Below are 11246 nucleotides of genomic sequence, written 5' to 3' on the forward strand. Positions count from 1 at the left end.
AGTAACTATTGACTAAATTGTATATGCTTATTTCAAATTAGGGGTAGTACCTTATATACTTTCTACAAGCTCATAATGCAGGTTTTAAAATCCCAGTAGAAAAATCAAGGAAACTTTCTGAATAACCCTTATTTTGAATATATAATGTACAATGAGATACAGCCCATGCCTCATCTTCCCACACCAGAATCCTAAAACCACAGATTTGACAGGATGGGGGTAAGTGACATCATAATAGGTGTGATCTTATTATCACAGACTGTGGTTGGAGTCCTTGGAAACACCTTCTTAGTCTACCATTATCTGTTGCTTTACTTCATGAGATGCAAGTTAAAGCTCACAGATTGGATTTTGCAGCACTTGATTGTAGCCAACTTCTTAACTCTCCTATGTAGAGGAGTTCCCAGCACTGTGTCAGCTTTTGGGTTGCAAGACTTTCTCAATGATTTTGGGTGCAAACTGATCTTCTACCTTCACAGGATAGGGAGGGGTGTGTCCATCAGCAGCACCTGCTATTTGAGTGTCTTCCAGGCCATAACCATTAGCCCAAAGAGCTCCAGATGGACACAGCTCAAAGTCAGATCTCGCAATTACATTGCCTCTGCCGTGTACATGAGCTGGATCCTGTCCTTCATAGTAAACATTGCTTTTCCTATGTACATGACTGCAATATGGAACCAGAAGAACATGACAAATATAATAGGGTACCCATATTGTTCTTCTGTTAATCATAACACGGCGCTTCACATTTTCAATGCAGTATTACTCTCAACTCCTGATGTGATGTTCATGGTGATGATGCTTTGGTCCAGTGGCTACATGGTTTGCATCCTCTACAGACACAAGAAGAGAATGAAGCACATTCATAAGAGCAACTTCTCTTTCAGGTCCTCACCTGAGTTCAGAGCCACAAAGACTATTCTGCTCTTGGTGAGCACCTTTGTCTTTTTTTACACAGTTTCCTGCATCTTACAAATTAATAACTCTATTATGTTTAATCCAGACTCTTTCATGGTGAAAATGTCTTCAGTATTCTCTGCATGCTTCCCTACTGTAAGTCCCTTTCTTGTGATCACCCACTAACTCTGTGTGTCTCCCCTCTGTTTTACCTGTGCAACAAACAACAACAACAACAACAACAACAAAAACAACAGTATATTCTAACCACACATTAACATTGAGATGATGTGGTTTTGAATAATGTATACATTTATTCAATCATATATAGACATATATTTAATCATGTCATAAAAACAGGTGGTGGGTGTTCATGAGCAAATATGTACATATGCAAATTCTTAATATATGTTAAGGTGTATATTTGTGTATCCTATATTTTTTGCATAAAGAATATTAATGAATTTGTATAAATTATAAGTGCTTCATAGTTTGATAATGAATGGTTTGAGTTACAATCTACTTTATTTATTTTACCGTTTTCTACAGCAAGAGGTTAAAATTTATTGGACAACTTCTATAACCACTTCTTTTGCCAAAACAAAAATCTAAATAAAGATATACAAATAGCATTTCATTGTCCTTATGCTCTGAACAGAAAATATTATGAATTCTGATTGGATTTGATTAACAAAGAACAGTCTTCATGTAAATATAGTATTAGTGGTCCAGATGGAAGGTTTTTAGCAAACAACCCTGTAGGTTTCTTCTTATGGACATTTGTACAATATTTTAATGTTGAATTCTGTAAATCCTTGGTTTGAGGAATCCATCTGATTTACCAAAGTATACTTGAAAATAAAATTTTATTTGATATTATAATTTGAGATAATTTTCTATAGGCATTTATATGCTTATATATCCATATGTACAATGAAAAATTGGCTACCATTATCAATTACATAATATACTCTGCCTGGTAGTTCTATGTCATCAACCTAACTAGAGTGATTTGGAAAAGGAATTGAGAAAACGCTTGTGAACAGCTTGTCAGGCATTTTCTTGGTTAATGATTTATGAGGGAGGACTCTGATCAGAGTGAATGATGTAATCCTTTAGAAGGTGGTCCTGTGGTGTATTAGAAATGAAGCTGAGCAAGCCAGGACAAAGGTGCATGTAAGCAACTTTCATTCCTGGTTTCTGCTTCATACTTTGCCTTTAGGTTGCTACCTTGGATTTCTGTCCTTCATTCTCTCAGTGATAGACTGTGGCTGAGAAATGTAAGATAAGCATAAATTCTTTCCTCCCAATTTTTTTTATTGTTGTTGGTGTGGTCTTTTACCATAGGAATACTAACTCTAAAACCCATATGCTAAGAACATTTTTATTTGAGGTTAGAGCTTTTACGGTTTGTCTTAAGAAAACTCCACAAAAAAAAACTTGTACACTTTAGAGCCAAGGAGGAGCTTACACATATTTGGAAATGTTAATGTCAGAGAACCTGAACGTTGTGAGTCATCAAGGCACAGGACCCTCGTGTGTCTGCCTCTGTTATGACTACTGCACAAAGCTTCATTTAGGTCTAAATGGCTACAACAATAGTCCTTAAGTCCTAGAGACAACTTTCAAGACCTAGAACTGCTTCATCTTATAATTGTAAATTTGTACAGCTTGACAAGTGGTTCCTTCCCCATCACTCTCATTTTTCTATTCCTGGATTTTCCAGTCTTCCCCTGGGGTTCTATGAATTAGGCCTTCCTAGAGTCTAATCATAAGCATAAATGTCACAATGCATCTGGTTCACCTTAATTCAAACAGTAACCATCATAACCATATGATTTATTCCATGTGTCCAGAAATTTATTCAAAGTCATATATAATAATAAACTTCATCTCTGTAAATGGTTACAACTGTGTGTTTTCTCAATGTCTGCAGGACTAACTGACGTATATCATTAAAAAATCTGACAACTAACTGTTCTCTATCCTAAGACACTGCAGTTTCATTCTTGAAAGATAGAAAATAAGAAAGGACCATGTCCCCTGGAAGGGGAGACCTGATGGCACTCAGGAAAGATAGCAGGCTACCAAGAAGAGACTTGATACCCTATGAGCATATAAAAAAGGAGGAAGTCCCCCTCAGTTACAGTCATAGGGGAGGGGAGTAAGGGGAAAATGGGAGGGAGGGAAGAATGGGAGGATACAGGGATGGGATAACTATTGACATATAACAAGAATAAATTAACTAAAAAAAAGAAAAAAAAAAGGAGAGAGTCTCTATACTTTGAAGCTTCTGACCTGTACTGATTGGTTTCAGGGAAAAGGGCTCTAAGACAATTGGAAGGGTTCAAAACATCTCGTTACTGTTCTCACACACTATAAACTACTGAGAACTGACCATCCACATGGCTTTCTGTGATTTTTGGCAGAATTCCACTCTATAGGGTTGGCAGGTTTTTTTTTTTGAGAACTTTATTTGAGAATTTCCAAATTGGACAAGATGGCTATGGGTGAGGCTAGATGTAAATCTTTCCCTGAAAACTGACTTTTTGAGATTTTTAATCCCACATATGTTTTGTAATTCCATCACTGAACTTCCAATCTCTACAAAGGTGCTCTCTCTTCCTTTTGAGCTCCTCTCAACATTAAAACCCAGTGATGTAGGTAGAAAGCTTCTATCATCCACTTTCCTGATGTCACTTTACCTACAATGTTACCATTTAGAAAATAAATGTGCTATCAATATGACTACTGTAAATTGACCATAAGGGAAGTTATTAATCATCAGCAATGTTAATGAGCAATTAACGTTTCACATGCACATTATGTTATCTCCCACCCTCAGCTACATCTCTTTCCTTATTTCCATTTTATTTCTCAGAAGATGGGAGGAGATTGTATTTCCAGCACATGAAACACAAGATGAGAGTGAAAAGCATTGCAGCCAGTTTTGTCCACCTACCTCCAGTTTCAGTTCATAAGGAAGAAAGTAAATGTGCCATAAAACTGTTTACCAAAACTCACAGTGATCTATTCAGAAGTAAAGTATAAGAATAATATTTTTGCTACTGATGCAAAACTTGAAAAGGCCAATTAGATTAAATTTGTCATGGATGGAGAAAATGAGGATTAGAGAACTGAATGTCAACTTTTAATCTAGCCTTTACCATCACCTTTATTGCAAAGCAATATTTGTCACATTTCCTCGTTGCTGCATCCTCTTGTGTCCCTCATTTCTCTGCCTTTTAACTTTTTCCCTATACTGAACTTCCACAACATTCTCTACAACATTCTATTATTATCTCACACACAACCACTCTTCACTGTCACTAATGTAAATGTCCACCATGTAACAAGTTTGAAATGAACATAGTGAAATACTAAGCACCTAAATTACCCCTAAAGCCTCTTCCATAAAGCCCTATTTTCTTTGCTGATATATGCAAACATTAATGTCCGTTTCAAAATACCGCTATGCTATATGAAACCAAATGTGCATTATTAACTCTGATTAGTCTCACACTTCATGAGCCAATATCAAGTTATAGCAGCCAACTGATTAAGAACATCCCGTAAGATAGGCTCTTTTTTGTCTTATTATTTTTACTTGAGATGACTCTCAAATAATTTTATAGTTGTTGTTGTTTTTGTTTTTGTTGTTATCATAATGGGTGATGTCTGCTCATCTCCCTCCTAGCCTACTTTACAAATGGTTTGAAAATGGTGGAGTGAGTCTTGAAAATTTGAAAGTTCCATTGTTCATTTTGTTTCTTTTATGGAAGATTGTCTTTTCTCATATAATATATCCCAATTATAATTTTCCCTCCCTCCAGTCTTCCAATTTAATCCTGGCTCAGTTACTGGTGGGAAATTAGAATAATGTGCTGCTTATTTATCAGTAGTGTGTGCTTGGTGTTATTGATGTTATTGTTAACTTGACACAAGCTATAATCATGAGAAAAGCAGAAAACTTAATAGAAACATTGCCTTCATCTTAATGGTTGATATGTATATCTATGGACCATTTTATTTGTTGATTATTGATGTAGAAAATCTAGTCCACTGTGGGAGGTGACATCTATAGGGAGGTGATTATGGATTATATAACAAGGCAGATTGAGCAAGCCAAGAAGAGTAATCCCAAAAGAAGAATTCTACTATGGTCTTTGCTTCAATTTCTACCTGGAGGTTCCTGGAAAGGCTTCCTTTCATGATGGACTGTGAGCCCATATGCAGAAATAAACCCTTTCCTCCTCATGTTACTTATGATTATGGTGTTTGTCACAGCGACAGAAAGTATGTTGGACAAACAATTGTCATTGGAAAGTCATATATGTCAGATACATTGCTGGGATATCTGATAGTGAGTATTATAGTGAGGTAAAACATACACACTATAGACTGCAAATGTTATTTGATGACACGTTAGAGTTTGTTGGGAGTTAGTGGTCTCCTATGCAACCATGTTTCAAGGATTTTTCTTGAGAGAAGTTTAGATGTTGACTCAGACACATAGATTGCTGGTAATAGCCATTAAGGAGACTAATGATCAGTAAAAAAAATTTTGCTTTTGAACTCCAGTAAGTGAAAATTCATAATCATGTAATCCTAATCAGCAGAATTAGAATTTTAGTTCAACACTCATGTGCTTTGTTACAGAGAAAGCCATTTCACAATATTACAAGCCTGAGTATAATCTGCATAAACAGGAAGTGAAACTTATAGTAAAGCTTTTGTGTCTGGCTTTGAGTGAAATGCTTCACCAAAGCCTTTGCTATGTTTGGGACAATGAGCAGAGGCTAAGAAATTACTCTGGGACTGCTTGAACCTTATAGAAATGTTATATCTCTTCAGAATCTTGACGCTTCATGAGAAACTTAGTTCTACATGAGAACTTGCAGTTGAACCGATCTTGGTCCTAAAACACTCCTGCAAAGCTTGAGTTCTTATTTTTGATTGTGGCTAGCTATTTTAAAAAGATTTCTATGAGTTCTATGCCCTCACATGAACAAACACAAGACAATTTTGATACTTGGAACCTTGTCTTGTCCCAATTAACTTTGTATGATGTTTGAATAAAGTAAATAAAATAAAGTAAATGGTAGGGCTAGCAGAGAATCAATAGTTTCCAAGAAGGATAAACTACTCTATTCCATTGGAAAATACACACTTAATACGTTGGAGAGCTTCTCTCTATATATTGCAGCACCTACAACCAACATCTGTCAATACATGTTAATACTTGGCACCCAATGCCATGGACCTATATGGAGAGAACTACAGTCTCACTGGGACTAGAGACGATGCACTTACAGGGAGGCATGTGTGTGTCCATGATTTAGGCCCAGGTCATGGTAAATATGCCAGCTGGTCTGAGTGATTTCTCATCTCAAAAGCAGAAGGATGTGCTGTCATTTCAATGTTTATTGAAAAGAAACTGAGTAAAAATAAAAGGAAGACAGATTATCAAGCTCTTTGCATTAATTAAAAAGAATTTTCTATGGCTTAAGTCATCTCCAAATATTTAATTACCATTATCTGTATGATTTTGGAAATAAATATGATGGTTTCCCAGAAAAATTGGAATAATTCTACTTGTAGACCCAGCTATACCACTCATTGGTATATGCCAAAAGATGCTCCACCATACCATAAGGACATTTGATCAACTCTGTTCATAGCACATTTATTCATATTACCCTGAATATAGAAACTACCTAAATGTCCCTAAACCAAATAATAGACAAACCTACTGTGGAATATTTACATAATGTAATACTACTCAGAATATTGACATAATGTAATACTACTCAGCAATTAGAAACAAGGAAATCAAGAAGCTTACATTCAAATGGATGAAACCAGAAAAGATCATCCTGAGTAAGGTAACCCAGACCCAGAAAGCCATGTATAATGACTACACACTTATATGTTTATATTAGCCATTAATTAAAAGATAACTATCCTACAACCACAGACCCAAAGAAGCAAAGTAACAAAAAGATCCGAAGGAAGGATGCTTGAACCTTACTCAGAAGGGGAAATAAAATACTCATCTGAAGTAGATGGAGAGAGGGAACTGGATGAGTGTTGGGACGTGGAATGGGGGTGGGTATCAGGTGTGGAAGAGGGATTTGGGGAGGACTGAAATCGAGAACGGACATTTGTATGAGGCATCTCTGGGACAGAGGAGGATCCTATGAGTGTATGGGGGTGACCCTAGATGAGACTTCTAGCATCAGGGGATATGTAGCCTGAAGTCACCACCTCCTGTAGCCAAGTCAGATGTCCAGGGGAGGGAGGGGGAAACAAATCCACCCACAAAACCTTTGACCCAAAATTTTTCCTGCCTACCGGAAGTGTGTCAATAAAGATAGAGCAGAGATTGAGGGAATGGGCAACTAATTAGTGGCCTAAATTGAGACTCACCCTATGGGAGAGAGCCAACTACTGACACAATTAATGATACCCTGCTATGATTGCAGAGATGAGCCTAGTATAACTGTCTTCTGAGAGGCTTCATCCAGTAGCTGATGGAAACAGATGGAAAGACTCACAGCCAAACAATAGGTGGAGCTTGGGCAGAGTTGGGGAAGAGTGGTGTGGGGGAGGGGGGAGTAATAGAGGGAGCTGAAGGCATTAAGGGCACCACAAGAATATCTACATAGTAAAGTAACCTAGGCAAATTGTGGATTATAGAGACTGAGTCACTAACCACAGAACATCCACAGCCTGAGTGTAATACCCCTACATATATGTAGTAGATATGCAGCTTACTCTTCATGTCGATCCTCCAACAACTGAAGCAGAGTCTGTTGCCTGCTTTTATATCTTTTTCCCATAGCTGTACTGCCATGTCTTGAGCCAGTTGGAGAATCAGTATTAGTCTGCTGCAACTTGATACTCTAGTGTGGCTTGGTATCCAAGCGGGGAGTGAGGGCTACCTTTATATGAAGAGAAGAAAAGGAATATGGGAGAGAGAAATGTGAGGTTGGGCCTGGGAGGAGAGTAGGGAGAGGCCTATGATCAACCTGTAAAGTGACTAAATAAATTAATAAATGGAATTTTTTTATTTGTTGGTATGGAAACAAGTGGTAAGTACTTAAGACAGGCCCACAAGAGTGGAGAGGGAATACCTACAAAGAACTGCTTTTTATGCACTTTAATTTCAAATGCTTTAGAATCATTACAGACTGAACAATATGAAACATGTTGATCTCATGTACAACAGGAAAGTATGTTATTAAGTAAGAAGGCTACTTGGAAGAACCTGCGAGTGAGACAAGTGTAGAGGATGGAGAGGATTTTCCTCCCCCTCTTTCAGATGAGATCGACCTAAAAGAGGATGACCTTCACTTTACTGCACAACTTCAAACATTAAGTAAACAAGTTGAAAAGCTCTTGAGACAAAGGGGTTACTACCTGAAACAAAATGAAAAATTAGAAACTTGCCTCCTCAAAGAAGAAGGAGGGTATAAGATTGAATTTTTTTCAAAAGTTACATCCCTACTGTTGAGGAAAGTTATGAAAATTTTAAAAAATAAAGGTGTATTACTTCCTGAAAAGAGGAAAGGTATGAAAATAAAAAATAAAAGGTAGTTACTTCCTGGAATAAACAGAAAGGTACGAAAGACAGAAAATAACTAAAAGAAGAGATTTATCATTAAAAAGAGAAACGTTTAATTATAAATCTTATGTTTGTGACAGATGTAACAAGTGTAGTAGACCTTGGGATAATGAATGCTGGTCAATAAGATATATCCAAGGCAATTTTTTTTACTGTCAGAAAACCAGATAAGGGCCTTAGCTTGGGCCAAGGAACAAATAACATGTGCCATAAATATCCTGCCATAAATATCCTGTCAGCATTTGGAATTGTTCACCAATAAGGCAATCAGGGGAATTTATACTCAGTACTGGAGATTTAATGCACACTATTTTAGACAGCACTTCTTGTCGCACAGCAGTGGGTAAACATCTTACACGGTCTCTACAAATATTTTTTTTGTAAAATAATCACTGTTGTGTGTGGTCTTATTTCTACAAGAACAATAAAAATAATTGTGGGCAGTAATACCACAGCCCAAGGGTTTTCTCTGTATTCACAATTAATAGATGAAGATTATCAAAGTGAAACTAAAGACATGGCTTATGTTAAAAGAACAATTAGGGCCAGGTAATAGGATTCCTCAATTACTACTACTCCCATATAAGGTAAAGTAGCTCCAATAAATAGGACAGGAAGTACAGGGAGGAAAGTATTTTGGCAAACTAGTTATTAATAATGAGAGATCAAAATTAAGGTTAATGATAAATGATATGGAAATTGATGGTATTGTAAACATTGAGGCTGATGAATCTATAATCTCTAAAGAATCTTGGAAACAAAATTGGCCTGCTAGTAGCAGTCTGCACTCAGTTAATAGGTGTTGGAACCTTATCTCATATGAAACAGTATGTTGATTTGATTAAATGTATATGGTCAGAAGGCAAATTAAGCTATGTAGCTGACATAGCCATAAATCTATGGGGGAAAGATTTATTAGAACAATGAAGAACTCAGAGGAGAGAGAGAACAGGAGAGAGGAAGGAAGGAGGATCACAGTATGTGAAGGCACCTGGATTGGCCATGTTGGAGAGAAACTGCCCAGATGAAAAACATTAACAAGTTTTATAGAATTATGGATGGGAAGTAGCCCAGATAAGAATGATTAAAGCAATTGGCATAGGATATGGGGATGGGTGGTAAGGAGGTCGTTTATGGGATTTATAAATGTCCTCTCCATTTGAACTAAAACTTACCTAAAATCTGTCAGGTGTCTGTGTCTTATACTGATTATGATAATGTGTTAGATTATACTGTTGTAATGTCTATAGTCTTCAATAATTATCATTACTATCCATTTACATTTTCTACAACATATTGGTGAACCAGGATGGGGCTTGAATCTGAGTTTATAGCCTGAGAAGTCCTGGGCAAAAGGAGATTTCTTAGCCAAAGAATGGAGAACCAAATCCAAATATATTTGAAAGGTGCAGGCAACCCAAAGAAGAGTTGCCATCTTACAACAAAGCCAACAGAGGGTAGCAAATGAAGGCATATCTGTTCTCTCTTATACCAGAGCTATAGGGTTAAAAGCATAACAGAAAAAGCTAAGCCTGCAGCTGTGGGTGAAATGAAAAACACCATGGCAAATGGTGCTTGAATTTTTTGGTTGCTTTGTTTTGGGTTTTGTTATCATGGAACTGGTTGCAGTGTGTTCAGTTGTGAGCACAGCTTTTTATGCCTTCTCTAAGAAAGCTCAAAATAGCACAGACTTAGGTAAGAAGAAAACTGGAAGATGGAGTGCTAAATTACAAACAATCAGAATAGAGAAAAGAAAAGTACTCTTTCTGATAGAAAGTAGAAACTTAATATCAGCTGGAATTCAGAGCTCTCTGGCTGTGAGATGTTTGTCAAATATTTCTAGGAAGTGCCTGCTGATACATTTTAGCAGCAACTAAATTCCAGGAATGATGGGCAGGGCTTCACTGTTGCAGGATGAGATACCACACTTGCCAAAATTTAGAATTTTCTTGCTAATTTGTTTGATAGAATTTCAATGATTTCAAATTGAGATGAAATATTTGAGCAGGGCAGTGATGGCACATGCATTTATTCACAGCACACAGGACACAGGCTGCTCTCTTTAAATTCTAGAAAAGTCTTGTGCACATTGAAGAACCCCATGCTGATAAGGTGAAACTGCTTGCAAAAGACAGTCTAGGACTGAAAAGAACACATTTTCATTATAATTACTATGTAAGTTTTTCTTGATAATGGATAATGCTGTCCTTACTTATCTTGGGGATGGATACACAGGAATCACATGTTTATATAAAAGAGAGGAGTCTGTCAAATTCATCCTTATTCTATTGGTTCTTCGTCCTTTTTTCTATGAATATTTAGGATCTCCCATGGATCATGCAGTTATGCATATGTGTATGCATGGAATGGAGAAATGAAACATCATGCTGATCTAATAAAGAAATCTCTTTAGAAAGTGGGGTTCCAATGTTAGAATTAATTTGAAAAGGACTTTAGAGCTAAAACGGATATTCTGTTGGTCAATGTAGAGACCCAAAGTTCAGCTGGGAGACTCAGATGCATAGAAGTCTTAAAGATTTTATAAAAAAACAACAGAATTGAGTAGTCCTTGGCTTATGGTATCGGGAGAGTTAAATATCCAAGATTGGGATCAGATGAAGTCTGCTCTCCAGAGGACTTTACTAAATGAAGGGTCCAACAGTGTTCCTATTGCTACCTTTTCATTATGGCGTCTTGTAGAGATGCACTTAGGAGCAAGGAC

At 36.8% G+C, this 11246-nt stretch overlaps 1 protein-coding gene across 1 annotated transcript; it reads left to right on the forward strand.

Annotated features, from left to right (window-relative positions):
- Window positions 1–213: 213 nt before the first annotated feature.
- On the forward strand, window positions 214–1083 carry LOC311609776 (vomeronasal type-1 receptor 4-like; the record flags this gene model as incomplete). The annotated part of the gene is made up of 1 exon (XM_084803120.1): window positions 214–1083. The coding sequence occupies one exon, from the start codon at window positions 214–216 to the stop codon at window positions 1081–1083; it is 870 nt and encodes a 289-aa protein (XP_084659246.1).
- Between the last annotated feature and the right edge of the window lie 10163 nt (window positions 1084–11246).

This window comes from Acomys minous, assembly GCF_964271855.1.
Source record: "Acomys minous genome assembly, chromosome: 2".
Lineage (NCBI taxonomy): Eukaryota > Metazoa > Chordata > Mammalia > Rodentia > Muridae > Acomys > Acomys minous.